Consider the following 25,496-nt stretch of genomic DNA (forward strand, 5'->3'; position numbering starts at 1 on the left):
ATTGTTATGGAGAGCTGCTCGCAGGCTTAAGGCAAAGATTGGAGGAAGCACAAAAGTGTTTGAGGGTAAATTGAACAAGGGGGCGATAAAGGTTGGAGTCCTGCGCAGAGCATAGGCAGGAGGGGATTATATGGAATTGTAAATTATTTTAAAATAAATCTGCCATGTAGCCAGTGCCTTTAGATTGCCTATCCTTGAAAATAAGAATGGCCATACTGGGTCAGACCAAAGGTCCATCCATCCCAGTATCCTGTCTACCGACAGGAGCCAATGCCAGGTGCCCCAGAGGGAGTGAACCTAACAGGTAATGATCAAGTGATCTCTCTCCTGCCATCCATCTCCACCCTCTGACACACAGAGGCTAGGGACACCATTCCTTACCCATCCTGGCTAATAGCCATTAATGGACTTAACCGCCATGAATTTATCCAGCTCTCTTTTAAACCCTGTTATAGTCCTAGCCTTTACAACTCCTCAGGCAAGGAGTTCCACAGGTTGACTGTGAGCTGAGTGAAGAAGAACTTCCTTTTATTTGTTTTAAACCTGCTGCCCATTAATTTCATTTGGTGGCTCCTAGTTCTTATATTATGGGAACAAGTAAATAACTTTTTCTTATTAACTTTCTCCACACCACTCATGATTTTGTATCCCTCTACCCTTAGTCTCCTCTTTTCCAAGCTGAAAAGTCCTAGCCTCTTTAATCTCTTCTCATATGGGACCCATTCCAAACCCCTAATCATTTTAGTTGCCCTTTTCTGAACCTTTTCTAATGCCAGTATATCTTTTTTGAGATGAGGGGACCACATCTGTATGCAGTATTCAAGATGTAGGCGTACCATGGATTTATATAACGACAATAAGATATTCTCCGTCTTATTCTCTGTCCCTTTTTTCATGATTCCTAACATCCCGTTTGCTTTTTTGACTGCCACTGCACACTGCATGGACGTCTTCAGAGAACTATCCACGATGACGCCAAGGTCTTTCTCCTGATTAGTTGTAGCTAAATTAGCCCCCATCATATTGTACGTATAGTTGGGGTTATTTTTTCCAATATGCATTACTTTACATTTATCCACATTAAATTTCATTTGCCATTTTGTTGCCCAGTCACCAAAATATGTTCCAATTTAGCTGGCTTTAGATCTGTGTGGCCTTGAATTGATTCTTAGCCCAAATTTCCAGTCCTACAGTAGTTTAAAATGTTGCTTAAAATGTGATGAACACTTGCGGTACCCATCACTGTTGTGTCTGGATACCAACATACCGACTGACAGTACATCACAGTGCAATATGTGGGGCTGAGAAAGGTACAGGATTTAATGAATGCTTCGTCCGGTAAGAGAACAGGTTTAAAAATCAGGGAAATTATCAGTTTTGTGGCCTTGATGATGATGAGGAAAAAATGCCCAGAATATGCATACAGCTCTCTGGTAACACCCACAAAAGTAATGTTTCTATAGCAATTCAAAGTACCAAAATACTAAGTCATTCCAATTATTGCTGGAAACCTTGGTGTTGTGAATCTCTTGTTTAGATCATTAACAATCCTCTCTAGGGTAGATCATTTTAATTAGGATCAATTTGCTTTCCCATTGAATATTCTTGCATTTATTTTGATTATGGAAGTGACTGTTTAACATTAAATGATGCCTCTCAACTCCTCTGCCCCAGCACATATATGAATAACATAACAGACAGTTCTGTAAAGCAAATCGTATTTCTTTGCGTGCATGTTGAGTGAACTGACTTGACTCCAATAACTCTTAGTCATAGTTGCTTTATTGATTTATTTATTTCATGTTGTCTGTAGGTTCTTATCAAAGTATTGGATAACAATGATAATGGCCCGGAATTCTCTCACCCAAGTTACGATGTCACGATTTCGGAGGACATTCTCCCTGATACTGAGATACTGCAGGTTGAAGCTATAGACAGAGACGAGAAACACAAGTTGAGCTACACTGTTCACAGCAGCATTGACTCAGTCAGCATGAGAAAATTCAGAATTGACCCCAGCACAGGGGTACTATACACTGCCGAGAGATTAGACCATGAAGCTCAAGATAAGCACATCCTTAATGTAATGGTAAGAACGGAATATAAGCTTGGTACCTAGAACAGTATCGTTGTTTAAGATGTATATTTGCTTTAGTCTTTGGATAAGCAAAGAGTTTTCAGTATAGTAAATGATAATTCATTTAATCTTTTCCTACACTATGCATTGATTTTACATTTTTTATTTAAGCTCTGCAAGACTTATTACCAGTACATTTTATCTAATATGAAATGATTTGCCATCTTGAGGGACAACAAGCAAGAAACGTTATAATCTCTTGACATTTGGCCCTTTCATCTGAGATCATTTTCAAAGTTTCTGAAGAGAAGCTAAAAAGTTCTTTGAGAAGTCGCTCACAGAAGAATCGCTTCTTGCAGTTCACAAAGCTGTAGCCTTGGGAAGCATGGCAGCCTGATAGATAGTTTACTTATATAGGTTTATTTTAAGGTGGTAGATATTCATATGCCGCTACTTTTCCGAACATGGGAGTAGGCAGAGAAAAAATTAATTATCAGTTTGTGTGCTCAGTGTGCCTAAATTATAGAGGTGAATGTGCTCTGCTTTGATGTGGAAGTTGCATATTATGAAGTGGAGGTTAATTTCAAAACAGATTAGTTTAAACTCAGTTAGTTTAAACACTGTAACCTACTAATTTTCTTTAGTTATCTCAGAGCCCTGTAGAATAAGCCCTTTGAAGCACCACCGTGTGGCCTGTTAGATGCAAGGCTAGCTTTAGGAAGAAACAACTTAGGCACCATCCTGCATACTGCGACTCATCTTCAGGCAAGCAGAGCCCAAGGAGAAGGCAGGCTTGTGGTGAGTGAGAAGTGACAGAAGCTAAGAAGTGGTGCAGACATGACTATAGAGAAACCGGGGCATGGAGATCATTGCTAGGATTGTGTGCTTAGCCTCCATGTGATGCAAAGTTTGCTTGCTTTATTTAAGAAGAACCAAAATATTCAAGGTTGTCTTACACCTGCCGGTAGGATCTTCACTGTAGCCAGTGCTGAGATTTTGGATGTGGGAGTGAAAGAAAGTACAGGTGTAAATAATAGCTCCAGGTCTGCAAGGTATTGAGTCCCTCTTGCGAGGTTTGATCAGTCCCCACTGACTGCAGTCTAAGTGAAGAGTGCTCAGCACCCCGTAGGATCAATACTGTCCTTTTTACCCTGGGTACCATGATCTTCAAAAATGTATGCACATATTTGCTGATACAAAAATCCACACGTACCTGTATGCGCAAATTGGATTTTTACATGCAAACGATTAGATAACTATATCTTTGGTCATTGTGTGTGCAATCCCATACATTTTTTTGGAAAGAAGGTACAAAGCTACGTAGATGTGCACTGTACATACTGCTGCTTTGTTCCCCTGCTATGGTGGCAATGAGGGGCGTGGCACATCGCAGTTTATATTGTATTTGTCAGCATCAGAGAACCTTTGGCACAAACTCAAAACTGAACATCAAATGAGACTTTACGGCATTATTTTGTATCAGTTTAAAAATCTACATCTTCAGTGTGGGGGCACCAGGAATAAATTTATAACAAATTAAATTTAAAAATACCCTCCAGTCCTTTTTCTCCTCTTGATTTCTCGCTTTGTGCCATCTCTTCTGTTTGTCTGTCTTTTAGATTTTAAGGCCTTCAGAATGGAAAAAGTCTGTACTTAGTGTAATGTACAGCAAGGAGCACATTGCCAGGGCTCAGATAGTTATTATTACTGCTAATAAAGGTATTTCAAGATGTTTCTCCTGCATTTTTTCTATAGGTTCGAGATCAGGAGTTTCCTTATAGAAGAAACCTGGCCAGAGTCATCATAAATGTGGAAGATTCCAATGATCACAGTCCCTACTTCACCAGTCCTTTGTATGAAGCTTCGGTGTATGAGTCAGCAGCTATTGGATCTGCTGTTTTGCAGGTCACTGCTTTGGATAAAGACAAAGGAGAAAACGCAGAGCTTATCTACACTATGGAAGCAGGTTAGAGGACAGGGACAGAAAAGGCTGCAATATGATGCATTCTATAAACTGAAAAGAGTGATTATATTAGAGATAGGGTAACACTAAGAAATCTTTACGGATTCTTGATCCTAGCTATCCCCTGATGAAAGTGTACAAAAAGTACAAATTCTTGTCTGCTGTTTTCCACATTTAAGCTACTGATCAGAGAGAGCTGACTTCATTTTAATTAGATGGCTACTGAGACTTCTACCTCTAGGTCAGTGGTTCTCAAAGCCAGTCCACCGCTTGTTCAGGGAAAGCCCCTGGTGGGCTGGACTGGTTTTTTTACCTGCCGCGTCCGCAGGTTCGGCCGATCGCGGCTCCCACGTCCCTTGGCCCGTGCCGCTTCCCGCAGCCCCCATTGGCCGGGAGCGGCAAACCGTGGCCAGTGGGAGCCGCATTCTAGTGCAGTGGACAGGATGGCTTCATCATAAACTAACACAATGACAGCTGGTGCTAACTGGCATCTTTGCTGACATTTTAATCAGAGGAGCAGGGAGACTGAGGCCACTTTTGCCGGCATAGAGTATGATATCCCTCTTGGAGATGTGAATCTCCAAGGCTGTCAATCTGTATTTTTCATGGTTTAATTTCCCTAATGCATTTCTGGGTGTATGCATATATATGTAAGAGGTGAACATTTTATTGCTTTTATAGATTTGAATTTAGAAACCATTTCCAAAGCCGGAAATTAGTATGCATTCAGTAGAGATACTTGGGAAAAGTGAGAAAATGGAAAATCCTATCTCTTAGATTGCTTTTGTGTTGCTGCTGCACTCTGCACTTCGAAATAATGTGAATTTTCCATTTTAATAATAATAATGCTTGGCACCTATATCACACTTCTCAACTGTAGATCACAAAGAGGAGGAATCCCATACTCCATGATGGTCCCAATGATTAATCAAGACACAGACTTCACTTATTAGACCTTGATCTTGCAGACTGATCTATTCAGGTGGCACTTATGCTCTCCTAGAGACCCATTCACTTCAGTGGAGCCATGCAAATTTACACCAGCCGAGGATCTTGCCCATTATTCTTAGTATCATAAACATATTAATAGACAAACACTAAGCATACCTATTAAAACGCAGTTCAGAAAGTTCAACATCTGAGCCAGTTTCCAAAGTATCTAAATAATCCTCTTCACTTTTCAGTGAGAGATCAAGAGTTTTCCAGTGGCCACACAATCTTTATTTTTTGTGCTATTTATGTAGTCTTAGCTTTTCCAGAAAAACTAAGGCTACATACCCAGCCCTGAGCAAAAATATTTTCTTGGCTCTGTCTTGTGTTGTTTAAGTCTATTAGGAACAGGTTCAACTAAACTGAAATAAGCCTCGCTCAACCCAAAATAAGAGTGCCTGTACAGCTTTATGCACTACACACCTTAAATTAAACCATGCAACTTTCTCATGGTGACAAACCCTAAGGAACCCTCTTTCTTGTTCACCCGTCTCTACTCTGGAGGCTTTGTAACAATGACAGGAATTGGAATTTCACTTCCTTAAACAAATAAGAAGATAATGTTGTAAGTTGTTCGAAACAGAAAACAGTTAAATACAGACCTGAAAAGCAGCCAAGCTGGACAGTCTAAGTAATCATATATATTATTTATGCATGTGGTCAGAATGCAGGTTTATTATTTGTATCATGGTATCCTCTAGAGGCCCCAATTCAGATCAGGAACATTGAACTAGGAAGGGTTCAGGTGCACAGAAATATCCCTGCCCTGTGTGATGGGGTTGCATGTGATGGCGGGGGGCAGGGCTCAGCAGCCCTGGGTCTCACTTCCTGTTTGTCTTATGTTCCTAAAAACTCATGCTTCAGGGTTCCAGCCAGCCACCTGCAGGGAGTCAGAAAGGGATTCCTGTGTATTCTGGGTTGTTTTTTTTAATCTCTTTCCTCTGGCTCATCAAGGACAGCCAAAGCTGGAGATGGGACATTGGGCAGGGAAGGCCATGGCTCTGAGGTGGCACTGAGCACTCTGTCTCTCTCTCAGATGCTTGGCTGGCTGGTTCTTGCTCACATGTTCCGTGATCACCATCTGTGGGGTTGGGAAGGAATTTTCTCTCCGGTCAGATGGGCAGTGACCTTGGGGGATTTTTTGCCTTCCTCTGCAGCATGTAGGTACAAGCCACTTGCCAGGATTATCTGGGTATCTTACTTAATCATTTCCCTGCCATTCCAGGGGTCTTGGGCATCTCATTCCTTCCCATTCTCTGTTTGAGGCACATAATAGACTGGTCTCCCATGGACTTTGGTTTAATTTTGGTTGTTGGGTTTAGTGTGCAGGTGCTGGGTGGTGGTGATGTTCCTGTCATATACAGAAAGTCAGACAGGATGATCTGGTGGTCCCTTCTGGCCTTCAACTCTAGGAGCTAACAATCTAAATAGACAAGACAGATAAAGGGTGGAAGCAGAAGCACTCAGAGGTGAAGTGACTAGCCCAAGATAAGTAGCAAGCTGGGAACAGAAGCCAGTTTCCTGAGTCCCAATCCAGTATTCTATCCATTGGTTCATGCTGCCTCTCTACACATACTACTGGTTCTGTCTCCCACTGTCCTTCCTGTGAACATGTTCCAGTATGGTCAGCCAGTGCCAAGAGTGTGAGCAGCTCCAGCAGAGTATCAGACAATGTACTATCTAGGGGAGGAGCTGGTCTCAAGCTCTATGGACAGACAGCTGTGGCTGTTTTTGCCAGATTTGATGTCTTCTTCCCTGCCACAACAAGTGACTCTATGCACAATTAATTAGGAGGGCTCCCATCAGCCATACAAATAAATGCGGCACGGCATTATGTTCAGATGGAGTATGTTGGTGAAATACAGTTCTGCACTGTGTATTACCGTTCTACGGGTGGCCTTTTCTTTGAAAGAAATAGATGCCATACGTTTTATTTATTGTGGCCCTTGGGAAAGGGAATAGATTAATAACCCTGGAAGAATTAAGTCCTGGTCATCACAGAATGAGCACAGCATAGGCAGCTGCATTTCAGGTTACCCATGCTGACACACCAATATGCCTCCACCCTTTCCTAAGGGATCAGCCCAGGGAGAGAGGGCACCCAGCTCTCTATCTCTGTGCCTGTTCCATCCTTGGCCAGTCTGCTGTGGCTTCCAACATGGGAGCCAAAAAAATGGTGTTTTAGAACAGTCTAAATAGTCAAAATGGACTAAGGATGGGTGAGGAAATGGAGGAGAAGAGACTTTCCCAGTGTAAGTAGCGGGGGTAGCAAAAGAACGCCTCTGTTCCACTCGCACTGGGGCAGGGGCCAGCAGATCACTTTGTTCAAGGTCACCAGACCTGAGTATCTACCTGAAGCAGATTCCAACCGGCAACCTAGTGATAAAAGACTCCTTGTTCCATAACCTGAGCCATCTACTTCCCTCCATGCTCCTCCTACATGATTCCCTCATTGGGATATAGTTTTATATTCCCTATTATAATGTGTGTGTGGGTGAGGGCATGGGATTGGTTTATTGCTTTTTTTAAAGAGGTAGACAGCAAACCAGTGAAGAATTGCACACGTCCTACTATTTTTATTAGTCCGTCTGTCCCACAGCCCCCTGGTTTGTCTTGTCCACCTTTTATGACTTGTCTGTGAGACTGTAAGCTCTTTGGAGAAGATACTGTTATTTACTATATCTTTGTACAGCACCTAGCACAAGGGGACCCCAACCTCGTTGGCCTCTAGGCGCCACCACACTACACATCATAAATAATGTAGTGCTGTAAGTATATGGCTACAATGCATTGTAATATAGTACATAATGGAGACAGAAAATAAGGTGATGATAAAATGATGTTTAGGTTATTAGATGGCCATTTTTAGGCTGTATGTTTTCCTCCTTTCTACATATATCACATCACAGAATCATAGAGCCTTGGGGTTAGGGGGGGACTGCAAGAGTCATCTAGTCTACGCCCCTGTCAAGATGCAGGATTTGTTGGGTCTAAACCACCCAAAACAGATGGCTATCCAGCTTCCTTTTGAAAACCTCCAGTGAAGGAGATTCCATGACTTCCCTAGGCCATCTGTTCCATTGTCCTGCTGTTCTTACAGTTAGGAAGTTTTTCCTGAGATTTAATCTAAATCTGCTATGCTGTAGTTTGAACCCTTTTCCTCTTGGTCTGCCCTCTGTGGCAAGAAAGAACAGTTCTTCTTTATCTTTTTTGTGGCAACTTCTTGTGGAGCCAGTACACCCCATCACCCTTTGGGGCGTGGGGAAGAGCATTAAAGCCCCGCAACTGAGTCCCAATGACCACCCTGAGCCTCAGGGCCTAGTGGCCAGACTCAATGTGGCTGCCCTCTTAGTCAAGGCTGTGTGATCGCGCTGACAGTGCGGAAGTGGGCTGCCACCCAGGGGTTGCTGGCAGCCAGGGAAGAGGGATCCAGGCTATCCCTGCTCCACCAATTCCCAGCCCACGGCCCTGATAGCAGCGAGTGGATTCACCACTACATTAGTGAGGATCCGTCTGAAACACGCTGCCTTTGTCCCAGTTCCACAACCAGACCAATCTAGTTACTTCCTACCCTGTTTTCTAGTGTTGCTATGCACAAGTCTCCTGGGGGTCATCAGTTTGCAGAGCTCCCAATGACTTGGGCTTCCGTGGGCAGCCAGGTTTTGGCCTGGGTCTCGGCGCGCTTGGCCTCCACGATCGGGGGCTTCAGCAGCTCCGAGGAGGGAGCCTGCAATGAGCGTACTTTCTCCTCACCCCCGACTGAACTGGCCTTTTATACTGAGGCTCCAGTTGGAGCATGCCCAGCAGTGGCAAGGGGATGTGGCTTCCTCCACCCACCATGTGGGGTTAAGTCCTCCTTCTCTAGTGTGGGGCAAGTACACCCCGTCACACAGCTTTTCACATATTTGAAGACCACTATCATGTTCCCCCTTAGTCTCTCTGTCAAGGTTCCTTCCCCACTCTGAACTCTAGAGTACAGATGTGGGGACCTGCTTGAAAAACCCCCTAAGCTTATTTTTACCAGCTTAGGTTAAAACTTCCCCAAGGTACAAACTATTTTACTTTTTGTCCCTGGACTTTATTGCTGCCACCACCAAGCGTCCAACAAATATAACAGGGAAAGAGCCCACTTGGAAATGTCTTTCCCCTCAAAATCCCCCCCAAGCCCTACACCCCCTTTCCTGGGGAAGGCTCGATAAAAATCCTCACCAATTTGCTTAGGTGAACACAGACCCAAACCCTTGGATCTTAAGAACAGTGAAAAAGCAATCAGGTTTTAAAAGAAGAATTTTAATTAAAGAAAAAGTAAAAGAATCACCTCTGTAAAATCAGGATGGTAAATACCTTACAGGTTAATCAGATTCAAAACATAGAGAATCCCTCTAGGCTAAACCTTAAGTTACAAAAAGACACAAAAACAGGACTATACATTCCATTCAGCACAACTCATTTTATCAGCCATTTAAACAAAACAGAATCTAACGCATATCTAACTAGATTGCTCACTGACTTTTTACAGGAGTTCTGACCTGCATTCCTGCTCTGGTCCCGGCATAAGCAACACAGACAGAGGGAACCCTTTGTCCGTCCGTCCCCCTCCAGCTTTGAAAGTGTCTTGTCTCCTCATTGGTCATTTTGGTCAGGTGCCAGCGAGGTTGTCTTAGCTTCTTAACCCTTTACAGGTGAAGGGGTTTTTCCTCTGGCTAGGAGGAATTTAAAGGTGTTTGCCCTTCCCTTTATATTTATGACATATTTAAGGGGTGAAAGTAAAATTGAACTCTTACCAGTAGGGGGGGCTGGGAAGGGGCGGGGCCTCAGGCGGAAGGGGCGGGGCTGGGGGTCAGCATCCCCGAGCCAGGCCATCCGCGCTGCCTGGCCCATGCTGCCTGAGGCTGCAGTGGCGATCAAAAGGGCCCGGGGCTTTGGCCAGAGCCCTGGGCCCTTTTAAATTGCCGGGCCCAGGACAGCTACTCTTTTTGCCCCCGTCAGCGGCCCAGGAGAGGGGGCAAAAGGGGCAACAATGTTAAGCTGTAAGTAGGGTCCTTTGCCGTGGCAGGGCTTTAACGTCGCTGCCCCTTTTGCGTTCCCCCTCCCCCGGGCAGCGGCAGCAGCGCTTTAAAGTCAGCTGTACGAACCGGTACCGGCGGCCACGTTTTACCGGTACACCGTACCAGCCTGTACCTCCTTACTTTCACCCCGTCCTCTTTTCCAAGCTAAACGTACACAGTTCCTTCGGCCTTTGCTCATAAGGCTAGCATTCTATCCTTTTGGTCATCTTCACCTCTCGCCTCTGGATCCTTTCCAGTTTCTCTACATCCTTTCTATACAACAGTGACCAGAACTGGACACAGTACATCCAGCTGAGGCCTAACCAGTGCCAAGTAGAGCAGTACTGTCCCCTCCTGTGGCTTGCATGCTTTGCCTCTGTTAATACAACCCAAAATTGCATTTGCCTTATTTGCAACAGCATCATATTGCTGACTCATCTTGAGGTTGTGAGCCACCACAGCTCCCAGATTCTGCTGCTGCCAAGACAGCTATCCCCCATTCTGTATTTGTGCATTTGGTTATTCTTCTCTAAGTGTAGCACCTTGCATTTGTCCTTGTTTAATTTCATCTTGTCTGTAGCCCAGTTCTCCAATTTATCTAGATCCCTTTGAATTTTAGTTCTGTCCTCCAAAGTGTTTGCATATAGGTTTGTCTTCTATAACTGCCTGCTGTTTCTGTTTCATCATGAGCTCTGTCTGCTTTTCCAGACTTCAAGCCTCCATTTACTATAAAACTGAACTCCTATGGTTTCATTATCCACAGATGTTCCAATCCTAGATGCATCAAAATTGAGGCTTCATTTGCTGTAGTTTCTATAACCTATAAATTCTGTGCAGTGAGGATGCTGATTTTAGCAGCTGGGCTCAGATCATCCACAGCTTCTTCATTCACAGGAAGTGTTTTGAATGATGAAAGCAGTAGTCTCATAATTTAATCAGAAATTTCTAAAGGAGAAAAACAACCCCCCCGCCCTACATGTATCAGTCTGTGATTCCTGTTAGCTAGCAGTAACAAAATAAAACTGCTCGGCCACATGCAATGTTTGTCAGTGCTACCAGTGTGCTCATCCTTGTGGGAATCTGCACCCCGGGCTTCTCAGTGAACAGCACAAAGTTTGGTTTAGCTAGCATAACCCTTGGCCTCTGTCGCTCTTACGGGTGTGTTTATAGCTGATATGTGGGAGCCACTATCATACTGATCTCTGCTGTTTGGACTAGCCTCTGTGCCTCAGAACCTGCAGCAAATACGGGTAGTCTTAGAAGTCAGTTACAGCTTTCAGAGAATCTGTATTTATTTACTTCTTGGGTCGCCACATAGTTTGTTCTCCAGCTGGAATTTTCACACATGCTGCCCTCTGCGCAACAGCTGGAGCAGTTGCCACTAAAAGATCACTGTTTACTAATGGTTACCACTCAGTGGTGTATGAGAAATGTTCTTACAGTGGCCATGGGTCCTTGACTAGCAAAAAAGATCCCCGGAATAGTCTCCATGATAATGTACCATGATATCGGGAATGGTTTGACAACAAAGATTCAGAATTGGTACAGGTCTATATATGCTGTTTGGCTTTGGAATCAAAATGAGAAGAAGGAGCTAAAAGCTTGTGTGTATGCTTATACACACACACACAATGAACCACATTTTAAGCAATTACTTAAGATGCCACACACAAAAATGTTGCCTAATAGAGGTGACATGTAGTAACAGTTAAAAACTTGGACAGACCCTGAAGTTTTGCATCTGTCTCCTGAAGAACAGTCAGAGTGTATATCACACGTTAGTTTAAAAAGCACACAAACCTGTGATCCAAACAAATTATTTTCTCCTTTATGCAGTCTGTCACCTCTCTGTCTGTACATTCTAACACTGATCTCAAAACATTTTCTACAAAATCTTATTAATCTAGATTTCTCTTTCTTCAGAAATCAAATAATAAACCTCTCTGACACAAGATACTGTTACCTATTTTATATGGTATTGTTCCTTGTAATTTTTCTAACTTCTATTCTAACACTTTGTAGTCAGTTCTTTGTAGCCTTGAGCTACAGTAATCTTCTCTACAGGTGCTTAATAGCCTCTTTATTTCAGGCCATGAATTGTTATCCCTTTATCAGACAATTGGCTTGTTAGCCTATGATCCCCTTTTTGTGTCTCAGGTATGCAACTATTTGATAGTCTAATTACATAATGTGGGAGGTGCATTTGCCTACATTTTACTTTTGCATAATATACATTGCCCAAATTTTCAAAACTAGGATCTTAAAGGTAGGCTCTTAAATTCATGTGTAGGCACCTAAATAGAAATAGTGTGGTTTTCAGAAGTATTGAGCACCTGTAGTAACCATTAAAATAATTTTAAAATCTTTAAAAATAGAGAAAAAGGCTTTGTTTTAATCAATATGAAACAAATGTATAAACCAAGATTTTCAAAAAGGGGCTCTTAGGACCATATTTACATACATGAATACATGGTCTGATTTTCAGAAGACAGTGGATGTTGCTGGATGCTCAGTACTTATGAAAATCAGGCCACTTATTTGATTTTCAGGCCACAGATTTAGTTACCTGCTTTTTTCATTCTATGCAATTACTGGTATTACTGATGACCACTTGTGGGTTATGGTATCATAGTCAGATTAGTTTTATAACATAATGACTATGGTATCATAGATTAGTTTTATAACATCATTTTCAAGATTTCACTTCTAATATAGCTTTCAACATTTATGTTTTAGGAAACACTGGGAACACGTTCAAGATTGAACCAGTTTTAGGCATCATCACAGTATTGAAGGAGCCGGACTTGACAACAATGGGACAGTTTGTTTTGTCAGTCAAAGTAACTGATCAAGGTTCACCACCACTGTCTGCAACAGCAATTGTACGCATTTCTGTGACCATGTCAGATAATTCCCATCCAAAGTTCACACACAAGGAATACCAAGCAGAAGTTAATGAAAATGTTGATATTGGAACTTCAGTCATTTTGATCTCTGCAATCAGTCAGTCTACATTAGTTTATGAGGTCAAGGATGGGAATGTGGATGGAGCCTTTGCTATAAATCCATATTCTGGAGTCATCACCAGTCAAAAGCCACTTGATTATGAACGCACTTCCTCTTACCAGCTCATTGTTCAAGCAACTAACATGGCAGGCATGGCATCAAATGCCACCGCCAACATTCAGATTCTTGATGAAAATGATAACCTGCCAGTTTTTATCCTCTCCCAATACTTAGGCAGCATAAGTGAAGCTGCTCCTGTAAACAGTATAGTCCGGAGTTCAGCCAACAACCCACTGGTGATACGAGCCACGGATGCCGACAGTAATCAGAATGCTTTGCTGGTTTATCAGATTGTTGAATCCACTGCTAAGAAGTACTTCACTGTAGATTCCAGCACTGGTGCGATCAGAACAATTGCAAATTTAGACCATGAAACCATAGCCCACTTCCATTTCCACGTGCATGTTAGGGATAGCGGAAATCCACAGCTCACAGCGGAGAGTCCGGTCGAAGTTACTATTGAAGTAACTGACATCAATGACAATCCTCCAGTCTTCAGTCAGGCTGTGTTTGAGACAGTCTTGCTTCTTCCCACTTACATTGGTGTAGAGGTTCTTAAAGTCAAGGCTACAGACCCAGATTCAGAGGTTCCACCTGAACTAACATACAGTCTGATCGAAGGCAATGTGGACCATTTTTTGATTGATTCAGGTACTGGGGTACTCACCATAAAAAATAATACTCTTTCCAAAGATCATTATATGCTTATAGTAAGAGTGTCCGATGGGAAATTTTACAGCACTGCTATGGTGACCATAATGGTAAAAGAAGCCATGGATAGTGGGCTCCATTTTACGCAAAGTTTTTATTCCACTTCTATTTCGGAGAACAGCACTAATATCACAAAGGTAGCTGTGGTGAATGCTGTTGGAAACCGTCTCAATGAGCCCTTGAAGTATGGCATATTAAACCCAGGGAACAAGTTCAAGATCAAATCCACCTCAGGAGTCATTGAAACAACGGGCATCCCCTTTGACAGAGAAAAACAAGAGCTATATGAGTTGGTCGTTGAGGCAAGTCGTGAACTAGATCATCTCCGTGTGGCCAGGGTGGTTGTCAGAGTTAACATTGAGGACATCAATGACAATGCTCCGGTGTTTGTAGGGCTGCCTTACTATGCTGCTGTACAAGTTGATGCTGAGCCTGGTACCCTAATATATCGAGTGACAGCCATTGATAAAGATAAGGGTGCAAATGGTGAAGTCTCCTATCTACTGAAAGAAGACTATGGGCATTTTGAAATTGACAGACAAACTGGTAGTGTCACTTTAAGAGAAGCTTTCAACTCTGACTTATCTAATATAGAGTATTTAGTTATCATCCTTGCAAAAGATGGTGGTAATCCATCATTGTCTGCTTCAGTAGAACTGCCTATTACTATAGTTAATAAAGCAATGCCTGTATTTGACAAGCCCTTCTATACAGCTTCTGTAAATGAAGACATAGAAATGCACACCCCAATTCTTAGCATAAATGCAACCAGCCCAGAGGGCCAGGGTATCATTTATATCATCATTGATGGAGATCCCTACAACCAGTTTAACATTGACTTTGATACCGGCATTCTGAGTGTCATCAGCCCATTGGATTATGAAGTAAATTCTGTTTTTAAGATGACAGTACGAGCCAGTGATGCCCTCACTGGTGCTCGGGCTGAGGTCACTGTGGACTTAATCATTAATGATGTAAATGATAATCCTCCTGTTTTCGATCACTCGGCCTATAATGCCACCTTATCCGAAGCATCATTGATTGGGACTCCTGTGTTGCAGGTTGTTGCTACTGATGCAGACTCTGAAAATAACAAAAATATACAGTATCAAATTGTCCAGGACTCCTTTAACAGCACTGATTATTTTCACATAGATAGCACAAGTGGCCTAATCCTGACAGCCCGTATGTTGGATCATGAACTATTACAGCAGTGCAGCTTAAAAGTCAGAGCAGCTGATAATGGATTCCCACCACTGAGCAGTGAAGTTCTTGTTAGTATTTATGTGACAGATATGAATGACAACCCTCCAGTTTTTAACCAGTTAATATATGAATCTTACGTGAGTGAACTGGCCCCTCGGGGTCATTTTGTGACTTGTGTCCAAGCTTCTGATGCTGACAGCTCTGATTTTGACAGACTGGAGTACAGTATCTTGTCTGGAAATGATCGGACCAGCTTTCTAATGGACAGCAAGAGTGGCATTATAACTCTGTCTAACCATCGGAAACAGAGGATGGAGCCAATGTATAGCTTAAATGTCTCTGTCTCGGATGGATTGTTCACCAGCACAGCTCAGGTGCATATTCACATCCTTGGTGCTAACCTCTATAGCCCCGTGTTTTCACAGAGTATTTATGTGGCAGAGGTTAGAGAAAATGCTGCACCTGGAACTAAGGTAATTCATGTAAAAGCGACAGATGGAGATTCTGGTATATATGGCCAAATAAACTACTCTATAATAAATGATTTTGCCAAGGACCGATTCTTAATTGATAACAATGGACAGATCCTAACAACTGAGAAATTGGACCGAGAGAACCCTTTGGAAGGGGATATCAATATATTTTTGAGGGCCCTGGATGGAGGTGGGAGAATGACTTTCTGCACCGTGAGAGTGATTGTAGTGGATGAGAATGACAATACTCCCCAGTTTTTGACAATAGAATACAGAGCAAGTGTAAAAGCAGATGTTGGAAAAGGTCATTTGGTCACCCAAGTGCAGGCATTAGATCCAGATGATGGAACCAATTCAAGGATCACTTATTCATTATATAGTGAAGCCTCTGTTTCAGTGGCAGATCTGCTTGAAATTGATCCTGACAATGGATGGATGGTCACCAAAGGTAACTTTAACCAGCTGAAAAACACAGTTCTGTCATTCTTCGTCAAAGCAGTTGATGGTGGCATTCCCATGAAGCATTCCCTTATTCCTGTCTATATCCATGTTTTACCTCCAGAAGCTGTTTTACCTTCCTTTTCCCAACCCCAATATTCCTTTACAATACCAGAAGACACTCTCATAGGAAGCACCCTTGACATTTTGCATGTTTTGCCAAGCCAGGGTGCTGTGTATAGCACTGTTAATGGTGAATTAGCTGAAAACAACAAGGAAGGGATTTTCATCATAGACCAAGACACTGGAATCATAAAGCTAGATAAGAGACTTGACCATGAGACAAATCCTGCTTTTCACTTTAAAGTTGCAGCCACCATACAGCTTGACAAAGTGGACATTGTATTAACTGTGGATGTGGAGGTTAAAGTGTTGGATGTAAATGATAACAAGCCTGTGTTTGAAGCTGCCAACTATGAAGCTGTAATAATGGAAGGGATGCCAATAGGGATTAATCTTATCCAGGTTAAAGCAGTTGATGCAGACTGGGGTGCAAATGGGCAAGTCACATATACTCTTTCAGCAGAATCTGATCTGGACAAGATCATGGAAGCCTTCTCAATCGATAGCAACAGTGGGTGGATCAGCACATTGAAGGACCTAGATCATGAAAAGAATCCCACTTTTACTTTTGCAGTGGTTGCTTCAGATCTGGGAGAAGCTTTCTCCTTTTCATCCACCACCTTGGTCTCTGTCACTGTGACAGACATAAACGACAACACACCAGTCTTTGAACACGAGGTGTACAAAGGATCCGTAAAAGAGAGTGACCCTCCCGGTGAAGTTGTGGCAGTTCTCAGCACATGGGATGAAGACACGTCTGAAGTCAACCGGCAGGTTAGCTACCATATCACAGGTAAGAAACTTTCAAACCCCTTTTCTTCCTGAAACCTGCCGTTATTGAAGGACTGAGATTTAGTACAGATTGACATGAAAGATTTAGCAGGATGTCAGGTACATCTTCAGCTTGGAAGCGAGTCAGTTCTGTTTCTCTTGGATTTATTGTTCTCTTGGATTTATTGTTCTTAATTTGACCAGAATTTTGTAGCAATTAGTGAAGCTTAGAGATAGAAAGAGATTTGTGTGTGTGTCACTCTTTCCCCCCCCCACCTACCCCTCCCCACCAATTTCACAGCCCAGCACTTCATGCTGTGCTGCAATGTAAGGAGGTGTAACCCATCATGATTGATGTGTCAGCATGGGAAAGATCAGAACTTAATGTATCAACCAGAGAAAATAAACAGCATTTATTCTCAGGAGGAAAACCCTTACATTTCTAAGCACTTTTTTTTAATTAAACCTTTCCCCTTCCAGATAGGGGAATTTTCATTTAAAATTTCATTTAAAAATTCAATTTAAAAAATCATTATCTTTGGAAAAATTGATGTGCAATGTAAATTAGTGAGGGAGGAATACCACACTTTCCCCACTTATGAGAAGCATCATATCACAAACCAGGGAAGCAATAACCCTCCTCACTGCTGTTCTGGTTAACAGCTGTGCAGTAGGTATATGGTGTAAACGTTATTTCACTAATTTTTTTTCCAAGCATAGTAGTATTGTTTGTTCCTATCATGCTATATTTGTTGTCATTCTTTTTTTCCAGAGCAATGTTAGATGTGTCTGTATGTGTTGGAAAAGGGAGATGGAGAGGGGAATGGGATGTGATTATTTTGTCTATGCCTATGTCTGTTATCTGCATTCTCCAGTACTTTTTTGGGATTAAGGTTTTGGTTCCTCCTGCCTCTCATCCTGCCAGAGCTGCTGATATATTGTAATGACCTGGTTATTGTGGATATGCACCGCTGTCTGCACTGGATAGAATTAGAACTGCTCCCAGTTTTGTCATAGACTCAATTCTGCTAACAAGTAATGGGCAAAAATAAGTCTCATTTAGCTCAAGTGGTGCAGGGGTTTGTGTATTTGGAGCTGGAGGATCTGAATTCTGTCCCTGCTTTTGCTGTCAAATGCAGAATGGCTGTGGCACGTGGTATGGTAACAATCGTGAAGTCCTAGGTAACATGGATTTGTCATCATATACATTCAAAATACCACAGGTTTCAAGTGATTTAATAATTCATTTTGACCATTTGAAAAGAGTCTTTACTCAGTTGGAAAGTGAATTCTTCCGCTCCTGTAAAGGCTAAACTGGTATATTAATAGTGTATCATTTAATAGTATATAAGGACAGGAAGTGAAGGATAGTTTTGTGAGTAAAGAACAGGAGTTCTATTCCTGACTCTGCCACCCACTTCCTGCTTCATTGTCCCTGTTTGTAAAACTGGAATAGTAATGCTGGTGTCCTATTGGTTTTGTGGCAGTCTTAAATCTCCTGTTCTAAAGCACAATATAGATACATTATGTATTAATCCACTTCCTTTCATTTGAGAAAAATACCAGTTGAACAGCAGTCTCCTCCCATAAGACCTAAAAGTTTCAAAACTATCCCTTCCTGATTTTAAGTTGTCATAGAAAATTCTAAAAATGCTACTGAAAAAAGCAAAAGGTTTAAAAGGCACATGTGATATACCATTGCAGTTGCTAGAACATAATACCAAAGAGGCTTTGCTATCTTCATTTTTTTAAGACATCCTCTTAGATATGGGAAATTGTAGAATGAAAATCATCCAGAAAAATTTAATTCTATTGGCTAAAAAACAAATGTTAAAATACAGTTGCATTTTCACTAATGAAACATTCAGTTCATACTTCGAGTTCAAAATGAGTTTTGCTAGTGGACTTAAACATTTCTTGAGATCAAATTAGCTGGGGATTTTTTTCAGTGACTGTGTCATTTTGAGGGTATTTTGAGACCCAGAATATTGTTCTGTAAATCCAGTCACGCCTGAGCCGTTCACTGGAGCAAGTATGGATCACTGAATTAAAGAGAAAAGAAAGTAAATGAGGAGAATGGCATTTAGGGCACTCAAAATAGCCTTTCATACATGTCCCTGAGGACATGTAACACACAGAAGGTGTGGAAAAATCGCCTTTTAGATGAGGCATAAAATCAAAGCTCTAACCACTTGTGACAACTAAAGTTCTCATAATACTTTCCCCAAGAATACATCAATGATCTCAGTGTTCTGGCCAACTTCTAATATGGATAACAACACTGTCCTTGACTAACATGCCCCTCCCACTTTTAGTTTAACATAGATACAGTTCTTCAGTTCAAACCTGTTTTTCAGGCTTGCTCTGTGCTGGTAAACAGCTGCCATTTTCTAGCCCAGAGCCATTTGCATTTCACGGGTGGAAGAGTGATGCCTATTTGTCCATTTATTGACAGTCCTTGTAAAACAATTTGGGATCCGTACCAATGAAAGGCACGATATAAAAGCTGGCTGTTAAATATCAGCAAATCCCTAGCAGTGATAGCTGGAGATGGAAGGGACACTGTTGCTTTTCTTGTGAGAGCACAATTTTGGCCAGTTGCATGCAATAAACCATGGGCCTTTTCATGTGGGTTACCGAAGACTTGTCAGTATTGTTTTAGACAAATAGAGAAGGTTTTCTTGGTGTTTGCAGTATTACCTACAGGCCCCTGTAATTACTGTAGGGGGGAATGCCCTTGTTAGTGCAAATATTGCAGGTTTTGTAAAAGTATTTAGATATCTGAGGGCTTGTCTGCTCGGGGAAACTCAGGAAAGTTAAGGCAAATCAACTAAAAGGTGTGAAGTCACCTTCAAGGTGGAGGGGAAGCCTGATTCAAGGCAGATTAAGTTACTGTAAATTAGGGCCACTTTACTTCTTAATGAGGGCATCCACACACAATGTGCACTGACTTCACACCTCTAGTTGATTTACATTCACTTTCCTGAGTGTCCCTGTGTAGACATGGCCTAAGGTAACTGGACGTAACCACTGCTTGAGGCTGTTAAGATTGCATCCCTGTCCTTGAAGCTGTTGAGCACCCACAGTTCCTATTGAAGAACGTGGGAACGGAGGGTGCTCAGCAGCTGAGAGGATCAGGCCCTTAGTGAGGAGGCATGGGCGATAGCAGCTTCAAAGTGTGCCAGTGGAACTCAGTCTGACATCCTCAGTGTGGCTGACCTACCTGGTGAGGCGGTATGCCTAGCCCAGTGTCTGACTGACATCTGACCCTGGGCACGGGTGAGCTGGTTGATGCCCATCTCAGATGAGACTGAGGTGTAATGCTGGTAGATCCGGGGAAAGCAACCAGAAAATGTGGCTGAGATTATAACTTTGATCCAGCAAGTCATTGGAGCCCTTGCCTGTGTTTCTGATTAAGAGAGGAGGACCCCTTATTCATCTGCTTTCTCGGTATTTTTTTTTGGAAGGGAGAGTTTGTGTTGTTTGTGGTGAGTATTATTTTCTTTTTGTCTGTGTTTGTTTTGCATGGGAAGCTCAACTGGTATTTATTGAGTAATTTTGGGGTGGGTGGCACATTTTTATTTTTGCTTTGTGTGCATTTCAAGCACCTCTGGGCAGATCCTCAGCTAGTGTGAATGGCCATAGCTCTGCTGAAGTCAATGGAGACAGTAAACCAGAGCTGAGGATCTGTCCTTTAAGGTATGTAAAACACCTGCGGCTGCCCGTGTCAGTTGACTTGAGCTCACAGGGCTTGGGCTGCAGGGTTATAAAAGTGTAGTGTAGATCAGTGGTTCTCTGCCAGGGGTACACATACTCCTGGGCGTATACAGAGGTCTTCCAGGGGCTATTCAACTAATCTAGATGAATGTTTCTCAACCTGGGGGTTGTAATCCTCAGTGGGGGTCGCAGGATGGGTTTTGGGGGGTCACAAGTGCAGGGTTGGGGGGGCAAGCAGGGCAATTGCCTGAGGCCCCACACCACAGTGGGTCCTGTGAAGCTAAGTTACATGCTCCAGGAGGTGGGGCTCAGGCTTCAGCCTCACCGCCGAGGCTCTGGCTTAAGACAAAGACTCACAAGTGGGAAAACAGGCTCAAGTATCACACTGAAATGTAAGTACAATATTTATATTCCAATTGATTTATTTTATAATTATATGGTAAAAATGAGAAAGGAAGTAATTTGTCAGTAATAGTGTGTTGGGACACTTTCGTATTTTTATATTTGATTTTGTAAGCAAGTAGTTTTTAAGTGAAGTGAAACTTGGGGTACTCAAGACAAATCAGACTCCTGAAAGGGGTACTGTAGTCTGGAAAGGTTGAGAACCACTGGTGTAGATGTTTGGGCTTGGGCTGGAGTCCAGGCTCTAGGATTCTCCCACCTTGTGGAGTCCCAGAGCTGGAGCTCCAGCCCGAGCTTTAACATCTATACTGAAATTCTGTAGTCTCACCACCCAAGCCAGCTGACATGGGCCAGCCGTGGGTGTTTTCTTGCAGTGTAGACATACCCTTAGAGTCATTCAGTAGCCACTTCTGAGAGCCCTGAGAGCTCAGGTATTTGCAGGAGGAGGTATATTGGCAGATATAAGAATATTGTCCTCAAAAGCTAAGGTGTGGTGGTAGAATTTGGTGGGTTGTCTTTATCATTTGGGCAACTCAATAAGCATGTGCACTGTATTAAATTTTGTGTAAACTCTATTGGTTTTAATATGCATAAATCACATACAGTTCCAGATAGGCACTAGACATTTCTAAATAAATAAATATGAAATCCAAAGAAAGAAACAAAATAAATTAACCACTCTAGTATGCACTACAAATAGGGAATAGTTTTCGCAGTGAAAACTCATGTGGTCAGCATCTAGTTTTCAGCTACCCTTTTAGTTGTTATTACTTACGTATGTGCGCTTTAGTAATAATATGTATCAAGATTTGTTTATTTGGGATCAACATGTTTCTGGATTTCATTGTATCCAGCTGTTTTTTCTTTCATTAAACTTGTGCCCAAGTTGGTTTTGTACCATGTGCTGAGTAGGGCATGGGGGAATAGGCCATTAGTCAAACTTCAAGTAACAAAAGATGAAAGATTATGCAGATTCTCTTAGGCCATGTCTGCACTACCCGCCGGATCGGCGGGTAGTGATCGATCTATCGGGGATCGATTTATCGTGTCTAGTGTAGACGCGATAAATTGATCCCTGATCGCTCTGCCGTCGACTCCGGAACTCCACCATGGCAAAAGGCGGAAGCGGAATTGACGGGGGAGCTGCCGCCGCCATCGATCCCGCGCTGCGAGGACGCGAAGTAAGTGATTCTAAGTCGATCTAAGAACGTCAACTTCAGCTACGCTATTCTCGTAGCTGAAGTTGCGTATCTTAGATCCATACCCCCCCCCTTATGTAGACCAGGCCTTAGCCTCAAAAGTAATTCTAAAAAGTTGCCTTTATTTTTAGCTAACACTTCAGTGTTGTGACATTCAAAGCAGAACATAAGAAAACTGCCAACAGATTTTAAAGAATCCATTAATACTTGTAGTCAGGAGGCGTCCGTTTAAAAATTCTACATTATTCAGAGTGAAAAACTAATTAATTAGAATGCCCTGAGGACACAGAATCTGCTTAACTATGTTAGTGGAAAAGTTAATTAATCATTGCAGAATGAGATCTGCAGCAGGACATACATATGAGTGCTAGAAAATGGTTCCATGAACCACAGCTTATTTTTATCCTTTCCTTTTAAGAATATTTCCCTGACAGTATTTTACTGTTTACAGCTCATTATTTCTGTGACATTTTATCATATGCCTTCAGTCTTTCATCAGCAAAATGTAGCACCAGTGCTGAGCAATGGAGAAAGGAAGGATAATGATAACCAAAAAGGAAGAGACATATGAATCAATCCTTTGATTCACATGTTTTCTGTTTATCACTAAAAGAAAAGGAGTACTTGTGGCACCTTAGAGACTAGCCAATTTATTTGAGCATAAGCTTTCGTGAGCTACAGCTCACTTCATCGGATGCATACTGTGGAAACTGCAGAAGACATTATATACACAGAGACCATGAAACAATACCTCCTCCCACCCCACTCTCCTGCTGGTAATAGCTAAGCTATTATCATGTTATAATAGCTAAGCTATTATAAAGCTGTGTATATAATGTCTTCTGCGGTTTCCACAGTATGCATCCGATGAAGTGAGCTGTAGCTCACGAAAGCTTATGCTCAAATAAATTGGTTAGTCTCTAAGGTGCCACAAGTACTCCTTTTCTTTTTGCGAATACAGACTAACACGGCTGTTACTCTGAAACCTGTTTATCACTAAGGTTTCTTGGTCAGTCAGATGAATCTCCTAATAGAATAAAGGAAAGAAATGTGGGATCTTAAAGACCCAAACATTTTATACATGCTCCCATAATTCACAGCGTATGATATAAAAGTTATTTCATGAACAACACAGCAGTAATGACTATAGAGTTGTTCAAGGCTGGTGTTACTATTAGCAGGACCAACCACCCAACTGATTAAAGATTTTACCTCTCCTCTTTACTTTGCAATGGGATATACATGAGGTGGGTATACTGCTTCATGTTAACTGAAGCTTGTTAATCATTTGCTTTAACCAAAGCATGTACATGTAACTCTCATGTACAGTGCAGAGAAGTATTGAAAGCCACCATGAAGTTAAACACATATATTTAAGGCTGTTTTTTTTATATTATAAAGAATTCTTGCTATGACTGGTTCGCAACCAGCTGTGGAGAAAAATTATGCTTCTTTACCCGGATGCTGAACTTAAATGGAGATATTTTAATGTTAATCATTAAACCTTTCTTGATAACCTGATTAGGATGTGCTTCATAGTTCAGTCAAGTCAGTGGTCAGTGACTTGACTGGTCTTTGGATCCAGCCCATGTTGCATAATGAAATACAATGGATCCTCTTTTGGGGAAATCCATTTTTTGTCACAACACAGCTTCAGCAAGGGCCTGATTTGGCCTGTCATTGAGCATTCTGTGCTCTCACAGAAGTCACTGGGAGTTCAGGACCTTTCAGGATTGGAACCTGTGTCCAGTGGTTTGCTATAAACAGAAAATAGTTAAATGTTTGATATACTAATTTTATACTTGAATACAAATGCACACACTCAGTCTAAAGGTTCTATAAAATATATGGCTGATCAATAAGCTAAACATCTTTTAAATCACAAAATTATTTCTCAAATCAATTATAGGTTGGTACAAATAGTGTTGTCTAGCAATAAAGACTTAGGGCCAGACATCACTCCATTAATTTTAATGGAGATAGGCCAGTTTGAAAAAGCTTGAATATTTAAAGCAAAAGAGCGGTGGGACCGAGTGTGTGCCCTCATTTTCTGGTGTTTGATATACACACAAGGCTTAACATATGCATTCAACCTTTTTGTTCGGTTTTAAGTTTGCTGTGCCGCTCTAGTACTTCAATGAAGACACTACCTATGCTGATGGGAAAGCATAGGTATTTCACCTCCCCAAGACATAGTAGCTAGATCAATGAGAGATTTCTGTTATCCATTTAGTGCTGTCTACGCTGGGGGTTAGATCATTTTAAGTGTGTCACTCAGGGGTGTGGATTTTTCACACCCCTGAGCGATGTAGTTATACCAACCTAATTTCATAACGTAGAACAGGCCCCTGAGAGACTTCATGGAGAACTGGCAGAGTTATGATATCTGAGATGCTAGGTAGTCACACCTAATAAAGTGGTGTGATCACAGGGGGAGAGTGATTTTTTTTATTCCGACCGTTTATAACTTTTTCTCTTTTCTATGTTTTTGTTAATGCCTATTTTCTAACATACTCACATAAATAGTTGGGAGAAAAGATTAAAAACCTGCCTTTTTCATTGGGGCCAAGAGATCTCACAACACACATCTAAGACACTGAGTGAGCCCTCCAGCAAAGCCAAGGAACACCAGACTTTACATTCTTGATATTGCTGAGGAGAAAAAAAAATTTAATGAAAAGACACCATTTGGGCTGCCTTTATACATCACAAAGAAGGAGGGCAGAAGGCCCCCCCCACACTTTTTTTTTAACCTTTGCAGTCTCCCTTTAAGAGAACAGTAGCAAACTTCACCCAGTGGGAAAAGCTTAAATAGCGGGTTAGCCTGAGTTGTAATTTGCTCACTGAAACAATGTGGGGCATTTCCGTCTCCCCATTCAATTCATGCAGCATCTGAGTTCATTATAAACAGATGCCATTCTGCCTGAATATGGTGAATGTATACATCTAGTTTTACAGACCAGGCATGTTCTAGGAGCTGTACACACAGATAGGAAGTCGTGATAACCCGACCCAAAAGAATTTCCAGTCCAATCTGACAACTTAAAGACAAAGGTTGGAGAACAGGCTACATCAAAGGAAGGTAACTGAAGGTGATCTTCTTATAGAAGAGTTAGGGGATTATATCATTTCAAATGCAGGTGTAAATAAGCATTAGAAATGTTATTGACAAAGAACCATGCCCCTTTTCACGTCACTTTTAATTCCTTGTATCCTTCAGTGTGTGAAATAACATTATTTCCCTCTCTGAGGATGATGGGGACGAGTCTTTCTCTGTACAAGCTGCTTTTCTCTCCATGCAATTTAATGATG

The 25,496-nt window shown here is 41.9% G+C and overlaps 1 protein-coding gene across 8 annotated transcripts in view; it reads left to right on the forward strand.

Annotated features, from left to right (window-relative positions):
* FAT3 (FAT atypical cadherin 3) overlaps positions 1 to 25,496 on the forward strand; it is a 559,292-nt gene that overhangs the window by 432,566 nt on the left and 101,230 nt on the right. For 7 of the 8 annotated variants that reach the window (XM_073336876.1, XM_073336917.1, XM_073336926.1 and 4 more), the window contains exons 8-10: positions 1,814 to 2,089; positions 3,833 to 4,043; positions 12,815 to 16,888. In XM_073336876.1, coding sequence (XP_073192977.1) covers positions 1,814 to 2,089; positions 3,833 to 4,043; positions 12,815 to 16,888 — 4,561 coding nt within the window. The remainder of the gene's footprint in view (positions 1 to 1,813; positions 2,090 to 3,832; positions 4,044 to 12,814; positions 16,889 to 25,496) is intronic. The other variant, XM_073336944.1, reaches the window with a different exon arrangement.

The sequence above is a fragment of the Lepidochelys kempii genome, chromosome 1, assembly GCF_965140265.1.
Source record: "Lepidochelys kempii isolate rLepKem1 chromosome 1, rLepKem1.hap2, whole genome shotgun sequence".
Taxonomy (NCBI): domain Eukaryota; kingdom Metazoa; phylum Chordata; order Testudines; family Cheloniidae; genus Lepidochelys; species Lepidochelys kempii.